The following is a 22,524-nucleotide window of genomic DNA, read 5'->3' as shown; positions in this document are numbered from 1 at the left end:
ATAAATAAAATATATATTACTATAATTTCATAGAATACAAAATAATAATAAAAAAAAATTATAAAATCGGTCATTTTTGACCGACATGCAAACGGCTTACTCTTGCTTACTCGGCAGCGACCATTTCAAAGTATATGATTATAAACAATATTGTCCATTCTAGAGGGAAAACTCTGAGTTGCTCACAGAGAAGTTTAGTTTGGAACACACACACACACACACACACCTGACCCATCATGGTCTCCTTGTACTGCTTCTTCTGAGTGACCTTGATGGGCGGCAGCTTGGAAACGGCGGACACGAGGAAGTTCATGAGGAGATCCTCACAGTTGGCCAGCTGGTCCACCATGCTCTTCAGGCTCGTGGGCAGAAGGTGTGTGTACAGGAAGTGGTAATATCTGGAAGATATTAGGAATATATATAATATTATAAACATGGACATCGTCAAGGACGGCCGGAGACAACCACATCATACATGCAAAAGCTCAATAGGACTATGAAAACAATTTGTTTGGCTGGATAATAGAAATTGATTTTTCATTTAACTGCAGAAATCCCAATATCAGACTTTCAATCAATGGATATTTAATCAATATTTTTAATGCCCTCTGTGATACTAAAGGTGTTCTTGCGACAGGTTTCTAGGTTACTATGGAATCTGCAAATTATTTTTTGTCATTATATTGGATTATTTTTCATATTTGTGTCCTAATATTGAAATAAAGCTGAAATAAAATAAAATTTAAGTTAAATATCAGTTGAAAAACTTGAACTAAACGAAAACTTAACTGCAGAAATCCCAATATCGTCATATTTGATTATTCTTCATTTGTGGTGGCTGGTAGTGTCCTAAAAGTAAAACTAATTCAAATATTTATCTGAATTGAAATAGTGAATATATATATATATATATATATATATATATATATATATATATATATATAAATATTAGGTAAAAAACTTAAGTTCAAGTTGAAACATAAAAGTATTAACTGGAAATAAATAAAAACTAGAACTGAAATAAAAATAAATTTAATTTTAAATAAATTAACATTTTTATTAATTTTATTTAATTAAACATGCATAATTATATTGCTAAAAAAGACATATTTTGTGATATTTTAAGAAAGTCCCTCAGCTTCTTTTTGAACTACTTCATGTACTTCATCTTTGTAAAGATCATGCATATATTTTGTACTTTTGATATTTGTACCTTTGTAAGTTTGATGAATATAATCATATTATTATTATTATTTCCAAAATTTCTCTTAATTTCTCCAAAATTTGTAAAATTTCCAAATTTCCAAAATATTAATATTATTTCCTGGTGTATTGCAATGGTGCATTTTAGAGAAGCCCAGAATTATGAAAAATGATATGTGATGTTCCTGTTTTTTATTTAAGACATAATAAGCAACTGTCACCAGGATTTCATATTATTTATCAAGTTCAATGTCATTAAGATTTTACAGAATTTCTTAAACGCACAGCCAAAAGGTTTATTATTTTGACATAATTAACTAGTAGCTGAATGAAATCAGAACTGAATTGAAACCTAAGTGAGAAATCGTTTCCTATGAAGCACACAAACTCTCAGATGCTAAAAAGCGTTTACAGTGATTTAGAAATGTTTGAAAAAACACAAACCTACACTACCATTCACAAGACCATGCTCGGTTTCAGAAAGAGTCTCTTTTGCTCACCAAAGCTGCATTTATTTGATCGAAACTACAGTAAAAATTCTGAAATATTATCCCAATGTAAATCATCAGTTTTCTATATGACTATATATTAAAGCGTGATTCATTCCTGTGATCAAAGCTGAATTTATCATCATTACTACATGATCCTTCAGATATGATGTGAACTCTAATATGATGATCAAGAAACATTTATGATTATTATCAGTGTTGAAAGCAGTGATATTTTTGAAGAAACTGTGATGCATTTTATTTTTCAGGATACTTTGATGGATAGAAAGTCAAAAAGAACAGCATTTATCAGGTTTAACTGTAACTTTTGATGAATTCGATGAAATTTTTTGTTGAATAAAAGTCTATTCTCTTCCCCAAAACAGCCCAAACTCTTTAAAAGGTTGATCTTTAGGCAGCAAAAACTGTGTCACTCCACTAATTTGCACATAATAGTCCTGAAGCTGAAGGCGCTGGCCTTGTTTCTTCTGTTTCTACACTTCACCTGTGGTAAATGGCAGCTCCGGTGAGAACCATGGAATAATCATTGGTCCATTTGGAGGTATAACCCCAGCGCTCCTTATTATTGTCCCAGAAATGACTTCGGGCCGGATATCCCACAATCCTCTCTGGGAAACTCTGCCACACTGTGAAGGCGAAGTCCACCTGCAAGACAATGCCGAGCTCGAGTTAGAAGCCGCTCGCCAAACCAGCGCTATAGAGAGTATAGAGACCCTTCCGGTCGACCACCTTGGGACATTATTTTGGAAAAAATATTGCATGGTAGTCAATGGCGAGAGACAACAAATATTTTGATCTCGTTTGAATTGTGCCCTGAATTACACATGATGTTTGTCAACTTAAAAGATACATTTTAAAGTCAACAAAGTCACAGTTTGATGTAAAACTGTTGAGGTATAAGACTGAAAATACGCAATTAAAACCCAAAAGCAGCACATTTTTTAACTTTACTGAGGCTAACTTCACTGAGGCTAACTTTAATGAGGTTAACTTTACCGAGGCTAACTTTAAAGATGCTAACTTTACAGAGGCTATTTTTACAGAGGCTAACTTTACAGAGGCTAACTTTACAGAGGCTAACTGATGCTAACTTTACAGAAGCTAACTTTACTGAGGCTAGCTTTACTGAAGCTAACTTTACTGACGTTAACTTTACAGAAGCTAACTTTACAGAGGCTAACTGATGCTAACTTTACAGAAGCAAACTTTACTGATGCTAACTTTACAGAAGCAAACTTTACAGAGGCTATTTTTACAGAGGCTAACTTTACAGAGGCTAACTGATGCTAACTTTACAGAAGCTAACTTTACTGAGGCTAGCTTTACTGACGTTAACTTTACAGAAGCTAACTTTACTGAAGCTAACTTTACTGAAGCTAACTTTACTGAAGATAAATTTACTGAATCTTAACTTTACTGAAGCTAACGTCCGTCATTGTTTCTATAGTATTACGTTATAATCGTAACGTTACGCCGCCATGCCTGAGTGAGTGTTGCCTTGACAACAGTTGAAGGTTTTGGAGAGAGAATGGCAGCGGGAGTCTCTGAGGACACATCTGTGCAACCGTATCAGTTTGAATCGGAGTCGCACTGGAACAAGATGACGGCCGCAAAGAAGTTCGACAATTAAGGCTTGAGGACGTTTCTGAATGGTTGGTTAACGTAATGTTACTTTGATTTATCTTTGTATGCACTGGCAGGATAGAGTAGTAAGATACAAACGCTGTGTTTACTGATGAATGTGTTAGTTCATTGACAGATTGACGTTACAACTAATGGTCATGAAAAGCAGCTTTATACTGATTCTCCTCGTTTATAAAGCACTCTTGTGAGAAATGATTCGCGCAAACAAGAAAGTATTGACGTTGATCGTGGGGAATATTCCCATCGTAAACAAAACTCAGCCACTGCGTCTTCATCGGTTCAAATTTAGGAACATCAGAATGATTTCTGTTTGTTATTACACCCAAGAACAGAACAACACAATCGCTTAGACGCCATTCTGCTCCAGTGTATCAGCAATGATGGACTATAGTCTATGATGACAGCTCGCTCAGGGCGGGTCTGTGTTGAAACACTCTTGTCAATCAACAACAACAACGTGTGATGTCACACGGTCGAACGGCTCGATTTGAGGCAGGGGAAAATATAGATGGACAAGGAGATTAAAACAAAACCACTGGGTGGATTTTTATCATTAAATGATGGTTGTGTACAGGCACTGCCAACACAGATTGCAGTACAATCAACTTGTAAAAGTGCATGTACGATTATATGACCCCTTTAAATTGACAAACATCATATGTGTATTTCAGGGCACAGTTCAGGTGGAATAAAAAAAAAACTTCGGCTCTCTATAAGAGTTAACCCTCACATGTGTCCTAACTATACATGACGCGCGGTGTCTTTTCCATGTTAAAAGGTGTAATACTTGTGAATTTGATTATGTAGTCTACTTATCCATTTTCTTGCGATTGCCGTCAAGATTACTCTGGTGCCACGAGACTCCACCCACATGCTGTTCTGATTGGCTGTGGGTTTTGATTGATTTGTCACGTCTACTGTGTCACTGGACTCTTATCGCATCTGGTAAGGAGAACCAAAAGACCCCTAGGACTTTTGTCACACTTGAACCAAAAATACACAATTTTATTTATTTTTAAATATTTTTTTTGTGGATGGATTCGAGGAGTTTTGTGAAAGTTTAGGTTGAAATTTAAAAAAGTAACAAATCCTTCCCTCGTGGGTCTATTTAACCCCCATAGGAATAAGAGGAATGCTTCAGTACACATAGAAAACACAAAAAATGCTCAGAATTCAAACTAAAAATGCTAAAACTTTACCAAGAAATGATTTCTATGATGTCTACATGCGTGTCTGAACGGACACTGAAGCGAAATGACTTTAGGACCCAGAGGAACACTTGTTCCACATAGAGCTATAAGCCCATCCAATGACATATTTAGATAGACAGAATTACTATAATATAAATATAATATGAAGAGTTCAGATGCAAAAGCCTCTAAATGCCATTTGAAATTTTCTTCTAAAATGATCATTTTTATCAAGCTTATATATTCAAGTTCAGTATTTTCACTTAAATGACAATTAATAGGTAATCCTCATTGCAATTTAACTGAAATTACTAAACTTAAATATACAAGCTTGATAAAAATGATCATTCTAGAAGAAAATTTCAAATGGCACTTAGAGGCTTTTGCATCTGAACTCTTCATATATTATTATAATAATTCATATAAATTAATATAATATAAATTGTTATATTAGACATTCATATAGACAGAATTATTACAAATTAAAATGTAAGTAATGTGCTTAAATTATAAAGAACAATTTATTTATTATTTATTGATTAAATCAAGTAATTTAAAAGGTAAATAAAATGAAAAAAAAAAACTCAAAGCATTTGCATTAAAAATAGAAAACATTATCTTTAAAATATTATTAAAAATAGAAAATATTAAGAAAAAAAAAGTATAATTTTAGGGCTTCGAATCATTTTGACCAACGAGGGAAGGATTTGTTACAGGACACGAGGGAAGGAACGAATAAAGAATGAAAGCTTTCTCATGATAAAAGCCAGACACAAAGATCCACGCTTTCAAAGCTGCCAGCTGAGAAGATGCCCTCCTTTTCCAAGATCAAAGCATTTAAACACATAATTACTGAAACACATCAATAGTGTGAGCGGCAGATCTGAAGTCAGCAGAACTGAAACACACACACACACTGAGTTTATACAGCGTATCTCCGCCGGCAGGACATGTACGGCTCCTGCTATATAAACGCGGTTGAGGAAAGAGAGAGAGTAATTGGAGTTCTCCTGCAGTGTGGTCGAGATAACACATGATTAAAGGAAAGACTGGACTTCAGCTGACTCTGATGAGGAACGGACAGAACGAAGTGGAGAAGAGGAGGAACGAGGGATGAAAAGGTGGATTTGAGATGATTAATGGTGGTCTCCAGATCTGCTGATAGGTTGTGTTTAATCTCAGTCCTCGCATGATACGAGCGTTTCACTGTAAGGGTTCTGGTCCGACATCTACACTGGTGTTCACTGCGATGATGCGGATGTTAATCAGGCAGAGAAAAGCTCGTCTGTCTCTGAAACAGCCGGAGAGTTCCCCATCTCTCGGACCGGTTCATTAAACAAGCTGATCTGACTACTGTACTGACACAACTGACCTCTGATTGGCTATGTCATCAGATGCGTGAGATTCATAATAGTAGACATACATAAACAAATACATATATTTTACAATTGTATCGATATATACAGTAGACATTTATGCATTACACACACACCCTCTCTCAAACACAAACACACTCACTCTCTCTATATCTCTTTCAAACACAAACTCACAAGCTCACACTAACACAAGCTCACACAAACGACACAAGCACTCACACTCTCTCTATATCTCTCTCAAACACACACAAACATTTACACTCTCTATATCTCTCTCAAACACACTTACACAAACACACACACTCACAGAAACACTCACACTAACAAATACTCAGAATCTCACACAAACACTCACAAACACACTCTTACTCACACTCTCTCTATACCTCTCAAACACAAACAGTAACAAACACTCACAAACACTCACACAATCAAACTCTCTCACACAAACACACTCACACTACATCTCAAACACACAAACAAACACTCACACTCTCTCAATATCTCTCTCAAACACACAACACACTCTCTATATCTCTCTCAAACACACTTACACAAACACACACACTCACAGAAACACTCACACTAACAAATACTCAAAATCTCACACAAACACTCACAAACACACTCTTACTCACACTCTCTCTATACCTCTCAAACACAAACAGTAACAAACACTCACAAACACTCACACAATCAAACACAATCACACAATCAAACTCTCTCACTCAAACACACTCACACTACATCTCAAACACACAAACAAACACTCACACTCTCTCAATATCTCTCTCAAACACACAACACACTCTCTACATCTCTCTCAAACACACTCACACAAACACTCACTCCCTGTATACAGATGATAATTAAGTTCGAACATACACAATTTTGAATTTACTTCACTTTTGTTTTTAAACCAAGCATCTGGGTTTAATTTATTAATAATAAAATAATAAAAACAAGACAAAATTAAAAAAAAAAAAACACATCAAAAACATACAATTTTCCCAATAAAAAGGCTTGATCTGCTGAGATCAATCAGCTTAAATAAATAATCAATACATCTTTATAGATTTATATCTCTGGTGTTTTCAAAATAAATAAAACCATTTTTTTTTTAAATTAACAATATTAGGTTACACTTTATTTCGACAGTCACTTTAGACAGTCTACTAACTACAGTATAAGTAACTTTTCAACTACATGTCAACTAACTGTCATTAGAGTATTAGTAGGCTGTAGAAGACTTTGAGTAGACTGTTAGGTTATGGTTAGGTGTTAGGGTTCAGGTTACGATAACAAGTTGACTTGTAGTTGCTAAGTTACTTATAGTCAGTAGAATATCTGTTGGCGGACCAACAAAATAAAGTGTTAGCAGATATTAAGCAGACAGTCAACTGATACTCTAATGATAGTTAGTTGACATATAGCGGCAAAGTTACTCATAGTTAGTTGAATGTCTAAAGTGGACTATCAAAATAAAGTGTTACCCAATATTATGAACTAATAGAGATGCATTAAATGTGTTACTAAAGCAGGCTCAATAACTATGAATCTTCATGTCGAAGACACCAAAAAAAAGCCAAAAAGAAAGACGACATTCGACATGAAACTTTCCATCAGCAGAAATAAAGAGCAGTGACAGAGGTGTGTGTGTGTGTGTACCTCAGTGGTGGACAACACCGTGTCCTCATCCAGACTGAACACCGCGTCACTGATGATGCTTTCATACGGCTGGAAGCGGCTGCTCATGACCTGCAGACAACACACACACACACACACAGAGTCTTAAAGCATGTTCACACCGAGAATCAGACACCAGATATCATTTTTATTTTGTGTACTAGTGTGTGCAGGACACTATAGTCCATTACTGTAAGTGAGGAGAGCAAAATAAAGTAAATAAACTGTGACATATAATACCCAAATATTCTTCTACCAGTAACATCTATAAACATTTGGGACCAAAAATGACTCTTTGAGCTGATGTTGTTCTGCTGAAGTGTGTTTTCTGTAATTGCTAACGCTATTTTTGCACACACACTAAACAACATGAAGCATTGCTTGTTCACTGCTTGAGCTAAACTGGTATTATCTAATTATCATGTACATTTATCATCTGGCAGATATTCAACATAATTCATGTGTGAGAGTTGTACGGAAGTACGAAGTACGGACAAAACCAGTCAAGTACTTAACTCTGAGTTTGTGATGTTTTATTAACATTTTCTAAACTATAGTGATTAAACTGTGAAAATGTGAGAAATGTTGAAGAATACATGTTGGTTTGACTGTATAACTATAACCATAACTATATTAGCATCTCACCAGCAGACGATATTGCTTGGTTCATTAGAAGCGCTGCAGTTTTGTTGTCCGTCACTTTAAAGGTGCTCTATGCGATTTTTAGCGGCCTCTATCGGTATTGTTTCAGAATGCAACAAGAGCGCTCGTGCTCGTGTGCGTGCTAGATCTCAAGAGCGAGCAGTCATTACCGGCCACACGGAGACTTTCAACGCAACGGCGAAATAATCACACGACATGCTGGAAACTTATGTAAACTCCCACTGCAGGTACAATAATAGCCTACTTTTATCAGCCTGACGTTGAACTAATGCTCTGCTCATACCATGATAATGTTACAATAAACTGCATTTAGCCGACATGTGACGTTATAAGCCATTTCACTAACCGTGTATCTTTAACAATCAGCAATGTCAACACAGGTGAATGTATAATATGATAACGAAAACTGTTAGTGAAGTAAACTGAACAGTTTTAGTGTACAAGTAAGATATAGGAAGTAACATTAATGGACTGAACGTGTCTGGATCTGGAAATGTGTATAAACAATATGATAGTAGTGGATGAGTGACGTTAGTCAGTAGATCTAGTAAATAAAATAAGTTACATCCTAAAGCACCGACTTTTTGTTATCTTGGAACATTATTTTGTATTCATGTCATGTTTCATGTAGTTTACCTTGCTATTTCACATGAGTTTACTATGTTGATCCGCGTTTTCGTCCGGAGTCGATCAGATTCACGTTTTGCCTGACGAGCTTGGGCAGATAAAACTGTTTTTGTTTTTTATATTTATGTGGAGTTTGAGTTGGAGTCTGTGTTGTGCTGGAGGCAGGACGTTTTGGGCTGTTATCAGACTCCATGTCGTCAGCTGAAGTGCCATTGGTCGCATGGTTGACTGTACTGTATAGAGACTGGATGGAGACATGGTTGACTTGAAAGAGAGGCTCGGGAGCGCGCATGCACGTCACGTCTGATGGATTTCGCAGGAAATCTGACCCGGAGACCTCACTTATAAATATAAATATTGGCCTTCAGAGGTAATAGCAAAACCCGAAAAGTGGATCATTGCAATGTGTGATTACAACCCCTTCAAACACAGGCAATAAAAAAAGGATTCATTTTATAAAATAAGTTACATATAGAACCTTTAAATGCTTGAGCTCTTGGATTCTGATTGGCTGACATGTTTTTAATCATCAGCTGATTCAAGTGTGAACTCTGCTATTTTACATTTAGAAGGGTTTTTAGAACTTTTTTTATCTTGGTGTAAACGGACCTTTAAATAGGGGAAAACATGTCTATCTGTGTGTTTCTTTTCTTGTTTGGATTAAAGTCTAAATATTTGGTTATTGTGTGAGTGTGTGTGTGTGTGGTTGGTCTCTAATTTACAATATGGACCACATCTATTACAGTCCTGTCACAGACACACACAACAGGCCACACACACACACACACACTTTTGTCAAAACACATACAGACGAATCAAGCCTCAACGGCAAAAAATATCAAAACAGTGTCGGACTCATAAATGCACCGAAAGAGGACTGGGTTAAAGAAAAGCAAACTGGAAATAACACACACAGCAGTGCTGCAGGAAACTGTAGACAGCGCCACTATATGAAGGTGAAAGATGAGGAAGACCGGATTAAATCTAACACAGGAAATCTCACATCTCTCTCGCCCTCAAACACACAGACGCCAGAGAGAGAGAGAGAGAGAGAGAGAGAGAGAGAGAGAGAGAGAGAGAGAGAGAGAGAGAGAGAGAGAGAGAGAGTACGTGTCCTCCTGCCATCTGAGGGAGAATAAGGGCTGAAGCCTCTTTTCCATTAAACTGCTCTCTGTACTTATTGTATGTCATCTTTTTTTATCTATTGTGGTATATTTATGCATAATATGGAAATGTTTTTTTATTGTTGTTTATTATTTTTTTTTCACTTTTATTTATCTACATATATTTTTTTATATTACTATTGCTTTGGCAATATTGTGCTATTTTACAGTCATGCCAATAAAGTTCAATTGAATTGAATTGAATTGAATTGAAAGAGAGAGAAATCCAATATTGCAGTATTTATTATAAATGAATTATCATGCACATCTTTTTTTTTATTCATGTTCCTAGTAATCTTGAATCAGATTAACTTCCCTTCTTCTCTTCTCTGATGATGAGGGCGGGGCCACCTGAGATCAGCCAATAGCAAACCACAACCATCCAATCAAATCCTCACAGACAAAATCAAGCCCCGCCCACATTTGTTTTTGTTCCAAAAGTGTTTCACTCGGATAAACAACAGAAAAGACTATCACAACTTCTGTTTCATGCCGACTTTAAAGTAAACCTTTTTGGAAACAATCATTTGCCACCTCTAAAACATTCAGTTTGGTGCAAAAATGCAGAAATGTACACAAATTTCTGCAATGGAAAATATTCAGCTGAAACTGCAAAATAAATAAATAAATAAATAAATAAATAAATAAATAAATAAATAAATAAATAGTTGTGTATAACAGGTAAATATGCCAGCTAAACTGTCAGGTAAATAAAAATATTTCTGTGCTTCACTACTAAAATTCTCTAATAAGAATTCGCTTAAAAACATAAAAAATGTAAATGTAGATTAACAATTATATTTTCTTTTTAATTTTGCACAATGATAAACATATATATATATATATACACACACACACTAAGAAAAACTTTCATGCATTTATTGTGCAAAATTAAAAAGAAAATATGATTGTTTATATATATATATATATATATATATATATATATATATATATATATACACACACACACACACATCAACACAACATTTGGTGCAATGAGGATATTAATATAAATATATAAATAAAACATCCTCATTGCACTAAACTTTGTGTTGACATAACCGAGCTTGCACAAAGTATAATATTTAATATTCACAAAATAACTTCCAAATGCAATCAAATCCCGAATTGCTATAAATCAAGTCCCGCCCTATTTAATTTCCCTTTGACTGTCACACAGAAACTAAAGCACTTCTCTACATGTAGTTGACGTTGTTGTTCTCTGAAAGGCAGTCGAGAGTCTGAAACACACAGCTTGCTCTGCAGGACCTCGGATTTGGGAAGAACGCGAGTGTTTAATACGGAAGATGCCCAAAGCTACACTTCAGTGCGGTGTGGGACCAGGCTGTCAATCACGACTTAAAAGAGCTGTCTCCTCGTCAGCCAGTCTGGGTGGGAACACACACACACACACAGTAAACAAGCGAGCCGCAAGCCGTACACACCACAGGCTGACTGGCACTACTTCACTGCTCTCTTCCCTCAGCCAGAGGAAAACTAATCCCTCTCCACTCCAAACACTGGGAAACAACACTCACAGTCCCTCTCTGTTCCACACACACACACACACACACACACACGTCTATACCATCTTTGTGGGGATTCTCCATAGCCGTAATGGTTTTAATACTGTACAAACTGTCTACTTACACTAACCCTATCCCTAAACCTGCCCATCACACACACACACTAACCCAATCCCTAAACCTTTTTTTACATTTGAAGGCCAGTTTTCCTATTTCTATGTGAAGTCTCCGGGTCGGATTTTCTGCGAAATCCATCGCATGTGACGTGTATGCGTGCTCTAGGGGTGGTTAATCTGTCTGATTTCCCGATTCGATTACGATTATTGAAGTCCCGATTCGATTACAGTCGATTTTCGATTATTAACGATTCTCGATTACCGATTATTGATTTTCCATTTCACAACAGTAAACGAAAATACACTAGACCAACATATGATTATATTAGCAGCAGCAACATTTTGGTATTAATTGCACTTTTTATTTGTTTGATATTCATTGAAAATATAATGATGGTTTGTGAGGACATGCAAACATGCTTGTTGTCTACTACTTTATTCAACTCTTCATGTTCTTCTCCGCGGGCCCCGAGTGAGTAATGATGTCTTTTAGGGCTGGGTATTGACACAAATTTCACAATTCGATTCGATTTCGGTTCACAAGCTTGCAATTCGATTCGATTCAATATTGATTATTTTGGATATCAGTTACAATAAATGGCAAATTTTCTCAAGTAAATCAAATCTCTTAACTAATGCTGTAAAGTAAACTATGGGAGTCTAGTTGTAGCCTATAGGCTTCATTAGCCTAATATGAAGGTAATAATTAACTGTTTTGTAGCTATACAAACACTTAAATTACACTTTTATTTATTTTTATAATAAGAAGATTATATGAAATATAAACATTTAAATGGTGGCTGTCATAAAAACTTGCCAGATTTATTCAAATATGCATTAAATATTGAAGAACATTATGTTTTTGAATTTCTAAAGAAAATGGACGCAACTTGAAAATTGAGACTTTGTTTCATATCAATAGTAACAAAGGACAAAGATTATTGCGATTTTTTGGATGCGCGCAGCCGCGATATCATTCAAATGAAACAGGATGACTAATCGATTCTTGAGATTTAAAAATCGATATCGGTTCGTAAAAATGAGAATCGATTAATATCGAGAAATCGATATTTATTACCCAGCCCTAATGTCTTTATTAACTTTCTGAGCCGGCAAGTTTCAATAGCTATGGAGGAGTGATCCAGCTCTCAGATTTGATCAATAAATATCTTAATTTGTGTTCTGAGGATGAACGAAAGTCTTACGGGGTTGAACAACATGAGGAAGAGTAATTACGGAGTTTTAATTTTTAAGTGAACTATCCCTTTAATGTGCAAAAGAAGAACAAATGAAATGGGCATATTTAAGTTTCATGAGATGAAAAACGATGACAGAAACTTCATATCACCTTGTTCTCTCCTTCAATGACAATAATGGGCACTGACGTGGCCGGCCATCGATGCTTGGCAGGCAAAGGCTTGTCACAGTTCCACAACACAATAATCTGAGGAAAACAGAAAGAAAGAGAGATCAGCAACACAGAGACTTCCAAAAGATATACATTTCTATCACTGATGCCTCACTTATAACACAAAACATATTACATGTCATGTTATGACACAATCACACAAAGCCACACGTCAAACAAGTCGACGTCAAACAAGCTCATGTATTTTATGATGGTGTGTGTGGTTTTCGCATGAGTCCCAAACCTGACAGCGTTACAGGGATGCGGTGTCGCTTTCAGTTTACAGCTTGTAAAAGCCGTGAGGGTTTTATATTCATTTTGTTTTGTCACTTTCAAGTGTCTTTGAGTGATTACACCTCCAGCTGAAGCGACTGGCTCTGGTTTTACGTTAACACTCATAAATGTTTCATGCAGAGAGTGTGTGTGATTTAGAAGTCAGTTTGTTCTCAGAGGCGGGTTAAATAACTCATTAAGAGCGCTGGAGTGTTTGGACTCGACCCAACACTCGGGGTATGAAGAGAACCAAACGCTGATAGACTATCAAAAATCGGCACCTTCTACAAACCACAAAATAAATAAATGAATATAAATGAGGATTTAAAACGCTGAAGTGATCAGGTTTGACATCAAAACACGAATAAGCTGACAGAAAAGCAATGAAAGACTTTGAAAGAGGAAGACCTGGGCTTGCTCATCAGGTTTATGAAGTTTACCCAATCAAAACTAAAAGTTAAAATATACATTTAAATAAAATAGTAAAATGTATTGATGTGAATATTTAAATTAAATTTTAAACACAAGTAGCCTACAACAAAACTGATCAGAACAACAAAACTGAATCAGCTTGTTATGAATATCCACAAGAAAAATAAATGCATAAGGATTTTACATCATTGAGATTCTCCCTGGTCATGAAATAAAAACATAAGGATTATAAACCTTCGCCAATAATTTTTTTTTTAATTAAAATTACTTTATTGAAATGAATAAAGAATTTATTATATTTAAATTAAAATGAACACTATTTTATTACTTTAATATAAAAAAATGTGTTTTTTTAGTATAATCTTGTTTTTTCTCTGTGGAACTTTATTGTTAACAAGTGCAACTTTTCCCAATAGTAATACACACACACACACACACACAGACACACAAAAAAAAAATTGAATGAATATAACTTTTTTATATTTAATATTTAACGTTTATTATATTTAAATCTTATTTTATTTTTCTGTGGCAGTTTTGATTAACGAGTGCAACTTTATGTAACATTTATTATGTAAATTAATTTAATTTTTATTTTATTACTTTATAAATGTATTTTAATATAATTTATATGCTACAATTCACATTATATAAAAATCTTATTTAGTTTTTCTGTGAAAAATTTAATTAAAAAAAAAATTATTAAAATGCACTGAAATTAGTATAACATCTGAATAATATTATATGCGTTGGGAAAGATCCAGACTCGACTGCTGCTTTATAGGCACCATTTTTCCCACACGCAAGAGCTGATGATTAAAGCACTATATTTATATTAATGCACTGGAGATATAAACATCCATCCAGGCTTTTACTTAACCACATCTTTCATTTCATTAACTTGCAATAGCAGATTCACGCCACTCTCAAAGCACAGAACAGAAGAGCGTCTAATGATATTACATGCAGGAGGATCAGGCCTCTTCAAACCTAATCTATAATAAGATCAGAGACATAATTAAACTACTTAAACTCTTAGAAACAAAACAAAGCCCGAAGGTTGGATTTTTTGATATCTTGGACTGGCATTGGATTTAGCTAAAGCATGCAGACAGATTGTGAGTGAAGCCTGGGGTGATCCGACTCTCAGTGATAACCGCGGTTTCTAGAGATTCATATACATGATGGCTTAGAGTGCCCAAAAAATTATAATCCTTCCTAAAACTATTTAAAACATAAACACTGTCATGATTCAAGGCTGTAACCATGTCTTAGCCAAAGTTTTTATTTATTTATTTATTATTATTATTTTTTTTGGTCACACTTTATATTAAGTGGCTTTAAGTACTATGTACTTACATCGAAAAATAAGTACAATGTACTTATTTTGTTCAGATTGTATTGTAAAACACTTTTGTTGCTATTGAGGTGTGATACGGGTAAGGTTTGGGTTAGGTGTGGTTGTATAGGTCGGTTTAAGTGTGGGTTAAGGTGTAAGGGAAGGGTCAACTGTGTAATTACAAATGTAATTACATTTATTAATTACAGCTGTAATTACATGCAGGTATTTTCAAAATATAAGTACAATGTAAAAACATGTATGTACACAATAGGGGTTTCACAACTACTGATTTTTGCTAGTCGACTAGTTTTGCATAACAGTCGACGACTAGTCGACTAGTCGTTAAATTCTAGGGGTGTGCGACAACACGAATAGTAAATGTCTCCACGATCTGCTTTTGAAGAAATATGGTAGCAGTATCGTGTTACAGTGCATTCTATCAGTTCTGGCGCCTCTCAACTGTACAACGCGACGTAGCCTAAACATCACACGTTAAGGAATAGGTACGGGACACTGCAATTCACAAAAGTTCATTGTTTGCATAAGCCTTGCCGGTTAAACATTTAATTCACGCGCTGTTCTAACGTGCGCTTTCCTGAGCGCGCGGCATATCCCCGACGCTCACAGGCATTAGAAGCCTGTCGAACAGCGCCTGAATACTGGACTAAGTTATCTTTCAAGTCTTATTATGCTAATACTGTTAAATACACACAATGTTTACATAAACAGAATTGGCTATGTCTAAAGTGCAGCCTCCCCATATAGAAAGTGAAAGCAAACATTTGAGAGAAAATCTGGTGTAGGCTAATATGCGGCTATATTAAACACGTCGCGTGCTGGTCTAAAAGCGAGAGTAGTACTCGTATTTTCCGAACTATAAAGCGCACTTAAAAGCCTTTAATTTTCTCAATCTGGCCTTTTCTCAAGCTTTATAATCCACCCGCTTTGTCACACGGCCAGTTCAACCTCGTATAAAATATCTCCCGCTCACGAGCGCTCTCTCTAACACACATACGAACAGACACTGCTGTCAGCAGGCTGCGAATGTAAGTTACGTGCCCGCCCCAGCGCGCTCACGCTTACTAAATAAACGCCTCACCTCCGACGCCGCGCACTCGCTGCATTCCCTTTAGCACATCTAACGTTAGTGGATGCATAATGCAAACCCAGTCAAACGTTTGTAAAATGTTCTAAAATAGGTCATTGAAGGTGCGCCTTATAGTGCTTATAGTATATAGTACTGCCGCTTGTATTTAAAGGGATAGTTAAAGGGTTAGTTCACCCAAAAATGAAAATTCTGTCAGTATTTACTCACCCTCATGTTGTTCCAACCCCGTAAGACCTTCGTTCATCTTCGGAACACAAATTAAGATATTTAGGATATTAAAATCGCTCCTGCATACAGTCCATAGGCTTCTTGAGGGACTGGCTCTTGCTGTCCTCGAAAAGTAATTGAAGACATCGTTAAAATACTCCAAGTGACTACAGGGGCTCAATCTTAAGTTTATCAAACGACGAGAACACTTTTGTGCGCAAAAAAACAACAAAAATAACGACTTTATTTCAACTATTCACTTCCTTCTCCATAAGCCTATAGTCCGTTAACGTAGTGTGATTGCGTAGAGCTACGTCACACGTAGGCTCACTATTGGTCGACGCTGGTCATGTGTGTGTGATGCGTGTGACGTACAATAACAGAAGCTTACGCTATTAAACTAGTTAGCTGACTCGCGCAGAGGGAGAAATAAACGAATAGTTGAAATAAAGTCGTTATTTTTGTTGTTTTTTTGCGCACAAAAGTGTTCTCGGCGTTTGATAAACTTAAGATTGAGCCCCTGTAGTCACTTGGACTATTTTAACGATGTCTTTTATGACTTTTCGGGGACGGCAAGAGCCAGTCCCTCAAGAAGCCTATGGACTGTATGCAGGAGCGATTTTAATATCTTAAATATCTTAATTCGTTTTCCGAAGATGAACGAAGGTCTTACGGGGTTGGAACAACATGAGGGTGAGTAAATACTGACAGAATTTTCATTTTTGGGTGAACTAACCCTTTAACAAAAAAAATAAATCTATATATATGTCATCATTTTGTTTCCGACTAGTCGACTAAGGCCAACAGCGCCAACTAGTGGTTGTGACAGTCGACTAGTCGACTAGTCGACTAGTTGATGAAACCCCTAGTACACAATAAGTCCATTGTATCAAATTATTAATTTCAATTTAAGTACAAAGTACTTAAAGCCACTTAATATAAAGTGGGACCTTTTTTTTAATTACATAAATGATTAAATGGGATTTAAGGGAACAAAGAAACGGAAGGACCAAAAAAAGTTCTAGGTCTAAACGTAACTATTTGCAAATATAGTTTAAATATGCACAGATTTACTCTTATTTGCATGGGGGGGGGGGGGGGGGAAATGCAAAACATGTAGAAGATGATAACATTGCACATTCATATAGTAAAACAGGTTAAATATTAAATGTTTAGTTACATTTTTCCATGCACTCTTTTAGTATTATACTACAGTGCTGGTGAATGCTCGATTCTGATTGGCTGGCTGACGGACATTCTAAGGTGCGCAATTATTTTCAGGGAAATGCACAGATAAAGTAGTTCCAGGCAGGTTTTGACCGCATTACAGTTCTATATCACTACGCCAAATGATTTCAGTAATTTTAAAAGGTCTTTACAGCCGATGGCAGCAAAAGAACCCAAACCCACAGCGACACTGTTCATTTACGTGGTCATAGTAAACAACAGGCTAAAAAACACTAATTATTTCCATGTTTTTGCCACAAAATTACATTATTATGCACAGAAAGCTAAAAAACACACAAAGAACAGACATACATTCGCAAAAAAACGTGTTGTCAGCGCTGCTCTGATGAAGTAAAATCAGTAAAATAGTTTAGCAACTTTAGCAAAGTTTCTCACTTTCAAGGAAATAACAGTGCTGTTCTTGAAGCAGATAAACTTACGTTTCACTGTAGAGACGCTGCTGTCGAATAATAATAATAATAATAATAATAATCAGCCTTGGTTACTAGCTCTAAAATTGTTTTTTAATTAGCAAACGGAGGCAGATAAGAAACTAGTCCTACACACACACAAGCGTTTTAAGGACAAATTTATCTGACAAATGTCTTGAAATACAACATCTGAACAACATTTTAAGGTGTGGTAACCAATCTGTAGCCTGGTAATACCAAACTCTGCTACTTCGCTTTGTTTTGTATACAGAGTCTGGAATGGCATAATTAAAAAGTGTTTTCTTTCTCGCCTGGCTTGTACTGTATGAATCATTGTATAAAAGCAGTATAAAATCATTGGTTCACCAATCACCTCTCACTCCAACTTAAACATCACCTCCATTCAAAATGTTTAACACTTTTCTTGTTCGGCTTCAGTTTGCAAATGCCAGCAATATTCTCGACAATAGAGCAAATTGCATCCCGTGTCTCCATATCCGCGGTCGTTTCGATTTCCCTAACCTAGAATACAATCTTAAACGTGGCGTTTTAGCGTCTACGTCACGGCTCTCAGCCCGCCCTCTGTTCGCTGATTGGACAGCTGTTTTCAGGCCAGAGGAAAACTGAGAGACATGTCGATTAGGGGTGTGTAACGATACCCTCATGTCACGATTCGATACATATGACGATACTGAACTCACGATCCGATATTATTGCGATACTTGTAACTCAAGGACAATGGTGACACCAGAATAACAATATCCATGATTCTGAAGCTGAATGAAATGACTCGAAAAAAGATTTGTTCATTTTGATAAACGAATTTGAACAGGAGCCACAAACGTGCATCACAGAACAGAGCAAGGCGAGCATTCGTGCTTATTAAACTTAAAGTTTTTTTTTTTTTTTTTTTAAATGACGATGGTTTCGCTAGATAAGACCCTTATTCATCGTCTGGTGTCGTTTAAAGCCCTTTGAAGCTGCACTGAAACTCTCATTTGGACCCCATTGAAGTCCATTATATGGACATAAATCCTGGAATATTTTCATTAAAAACCAAAATTTCTTTTGGTGAAATTAAGTTTTTGAGGAAAGAAAGAAAGACATGGACATCTTGGATGACATGGGGGTGAGTAAATTATCAGCAAAAGTTTTTTTTTATTTTTTTTAAGTGAACTAATTCTAATTGATTCAGAATAGTTATGAAACACGTCTCTTTTTGACTATATTGTGTTTTTTTCCTTTTATGACCTCAACATGCAAAGCACTTTAAGACTTAAGGACCTGCAGGCGCCCTGAAAGTAGCTTTTCACACGTCTAACTTAAGTGTGTATTTTTATTTGTGTGTCTTTAAATGCACACAGCATCTCTCAGTTGTGGAGGTGGAGGAACACACGGAGATTCTCAGCGGTGGGTCCGATTCGCAGTCTCAGAATCTGCCACAGCCAGCACAAAAGACGCCCGTCGTTCTCTTCTCGTTTATTTATATCCCTCCTTCCTCTGTACGAAGGCTCCGGGTGATGTATTGTAGCTAAAGGAGCCTAGTACTGCTATTCCCATCCCTGCACTTCAGCTGGAGAAGATTCAGCTCCGCCTCAGAAACAAAGCCAAGCCATTTCTTCGGCTCGAGTCTTTTCAAACCCTCCCGTGGAGGAGACAGTCTGAGAACACCGCCAGCTTTCTGTGTGTGTGTGTGTGTGTGTGTGTGTGTGTGTGTGTGTGTGTCTGTGTGACATGCTTCACACAATCAGTCGGGACATGTTGCATTTAACTCTAATAATAATAATAATAATAATTCATTTTATTTGAGGATGCCTTTCAAGACACTCAAGGACACCTTACAATAATAAAATGCACAACTGTAAACAGGAAAAACAACACCATAATACAAACAAGTAGTCAAAAGTGATTTGTAAAATCAATTTGTAACGTAACTTAAATCAAGCAGGATGGGATAATCTAAAAAAATAAATAAAAAAAACATAAAAAACACCTCTCTCTCTCTTTAGATGAAGAATCAATATCGAATTTGCATTTTACAAATTGCATTCTGAAAAATGAAATGTTTTTTTTGTGATATTTGGTGTTTTAAAGATATCTTATGTGTGGTTTTTGAGGGCCAATTGTTTGAATATATATATCACATTTTTTATCATCATTTTTTTAAATGTATTATATTATTATTGTGAATGTGTATGAGATATACAGGTGAAACTCAAAAAAATTTAATATGGTGCAAAAGTTCATTTATTTCAGTAATTCAACTTAAAAGGTATTATCTATTGCCTAATATATTATATTGACTCATTACATGTAAAGTGAGATATTTCAAGCCTTTATTTGTTATAATTTTGGTTAAGCTTATGAAAACCCCTAATTCAAAATTAGAATATTGTGAAAAGGTTTTCATAAGCCGTAAGTCATAATAATCAAAATTATAACAAATAAAGGCTTGAAATATCTCACTGTGCTTTAATGAGTCTACTGTATATAATATATTAGTTTCAGCTTTTAAGTTGAATTACTGAAATAAATTAACTTGCAAGATATTCAATTTTTTTTAGTTTTACCTGATAAAAAAGTTTAATCCTCTCCCTCTCTCTGAGAGAGGGAGGAATCAATACGTTGGGCTGGTAAACACTTCAGGAGGCTCTGGATCCATGGAAAGTCCTCTCGCAGGTTTAAGAGGATTGTAAACAGAGGCGAGCGTCCAGATGCAAAGTGTGTGACGCTTCAAACACTGAGAGATGTCCACTCGCCTTCAAGAGGAAAACAACATCGCTCGGCCACCTCATCACATCAAATTGCGTAAACAAATAGTATTATTTTCCTAAGGTTCAGATAGCAAGAAGCCTAACGCAGTGGTTCCTCAATCCGGGAGTCAGAGCCCACGACATGGGCCAACCGGACCTTATAATGAATGCAAATAAGACAGAATAAACTGTGGGCTGGATGAGCGTTTTGCTGAATTTTATCCACAAAGCTGCCATTTTCTGTCAAACAGAAATCATCAATCGAAACTGTAAAGGGCTACTTTAGTGTAAACTCATAATAATGACAAAACTGTGTGCTTTTGTAAAATAAAGAAAACAAACAGGGTGTGTTTTCTGCCGTCTCTGTATCCGTTAACTTTTTTCTGAAATGCGTCACAAAAATGAACCGAAACTCAGCGAATACTTGCTTGAAGTGTCTCTATGAATATGAATTATTAGTATATTATTGGGTAGAAATTTCTAAGAAATTGCTAAAATAAAAATAAAAAATAAAAAAGAGTAAAAAAACAACTAATCATAAATGACAAAACATAAATGTAAATTCATTTTTACTAAAAAAATTCTGAAAAACATTCCTTTATTGAAACTGCATCTTTTTGTGGACGTTTATTATTTGAATGATTTATAATTATTTTAAGTATTTGTCATATTATACTTTAATTAAATATTGTAATATTTATATAAATATTCTAAATTAATTTATACTGTCACTCCTAGTTTCTGTAACAAAAAAGTTTGAAATGAAGCAACTTTCTCTTTACAGTAGAAGCAAATATATTGGGGGCCTTCATATATTTAATATATATCAGTAGTCATTTATTAATTTAAATATTTTTAAGTCATCCTGGGATCCAGTGAAAGTTTGCTGAGGCCCCCTGGTTGAGAACCACTCATTAAATGTGATTAATTATATATATATATAAAAATAATAATAATAATAATATATATATATATATATATATATAAAATGAATTAAATTTAAATTAATAAAACAAATTGATGACAAAGCACTAAAGCTGGGGATTCGGGAAGGTAAATGTAAAGCTAGATTTTGTTTTTGAATCATCTTGAATCATCTATGCAATAATATTAAATCAAAACTCAAAACCCATCTTTTTGGAATAACTTAATCCCTCTGATCATAAGTGGGGTGAATTTGAATTATAATATTTAATTAAATATTGTATTACATTAAATATTGTTATTGTTCTGTTGATGATGTATGGTGACCTCGAGTGTCAGGAAAGGTGCTTAAAAATAAAATGCATAATAACAATGATAATATTTTTCATTGATTTCCTGAATGAATCTGGCCCGTAGAAAGAAGCTCTTACCTGAGCGCAGTACTGGGATCTGGCCACTGAGACCAGTAGCTTGAGAATGGGCTGAGACTGGGAGACCAGCGGCGTGACTGCATGGATAACAGCGGTGAACTTCGGACTTGGCTTAATCCCTAAAAACAAGAGAATTAGTTTGAGCGGATTAGATAGCGATCGTAACCATATAAAAATGATATACCGCCTATTCATTGAACCTTTCATATTTTTTTGCCGATTTGAACCTTCTGGTGCTATTCACATATATTCATTTTTGAATTTTTCACTTTATTGGACTGTATG

At 35.5% G+C, this 22,524-nt stretch overlaps 1 protein-coding gene across 1 annotated transcript in view; it reads right to left on the bottom strand.

Moving 5' to 3' along the window:
- Positions 1 to 22,524, bottom strand: part of ext1b (exostosin glycosyltransferase 1b) — a 113,570-nt gene that overhangs the window by 2,225 nt on the left and 88,821 nt on the right. Inside the window, exons 6-10 of the mRNA XM_089122956.1 lie at positions 22,240 to 22,358; positions 13,052 to 13,147; positions 7,591 to 7,680; positions 2,197 to 2,357; positions 227 to 398 (exon numbers count right to left, since the gene is read on the bottom strand). Of these exons, the coding sequence (XP_088979082.1) occupies positions 227 to 398; positions 2,197 to 2,357; positions 7,591 to 7,680; positions 13,052 to 13,147; positions 22,240 to 22,358 (638 nt within the window). The remainder of the gene's footprint in view (positions 1 to 226; positions 399 to 2,196; positions 2,358 to 7,590; positions 7,681 to 13,051; positions 13,148 to 22,239; positions 22,359 to 22,524) is intronic.

The sequence above is a fragment of the Pimephales promelas genome, chromosome 18 (assembly GCF_988280905.1).
Source record: "Pimephales promelas chromosome 18, fPimPro1.hap1.1, whole genome shotgun sequence".
Taxonomy (NCBI): Eukaryota; Metazoa; Chordata; class Actinopteri; order Cypriniformes; family Leuciscidae; genus Pimephales; species Pimephales promelas.
This window is presented reverse-complemented; position numbering and strand designations above follow the sequence as displayed.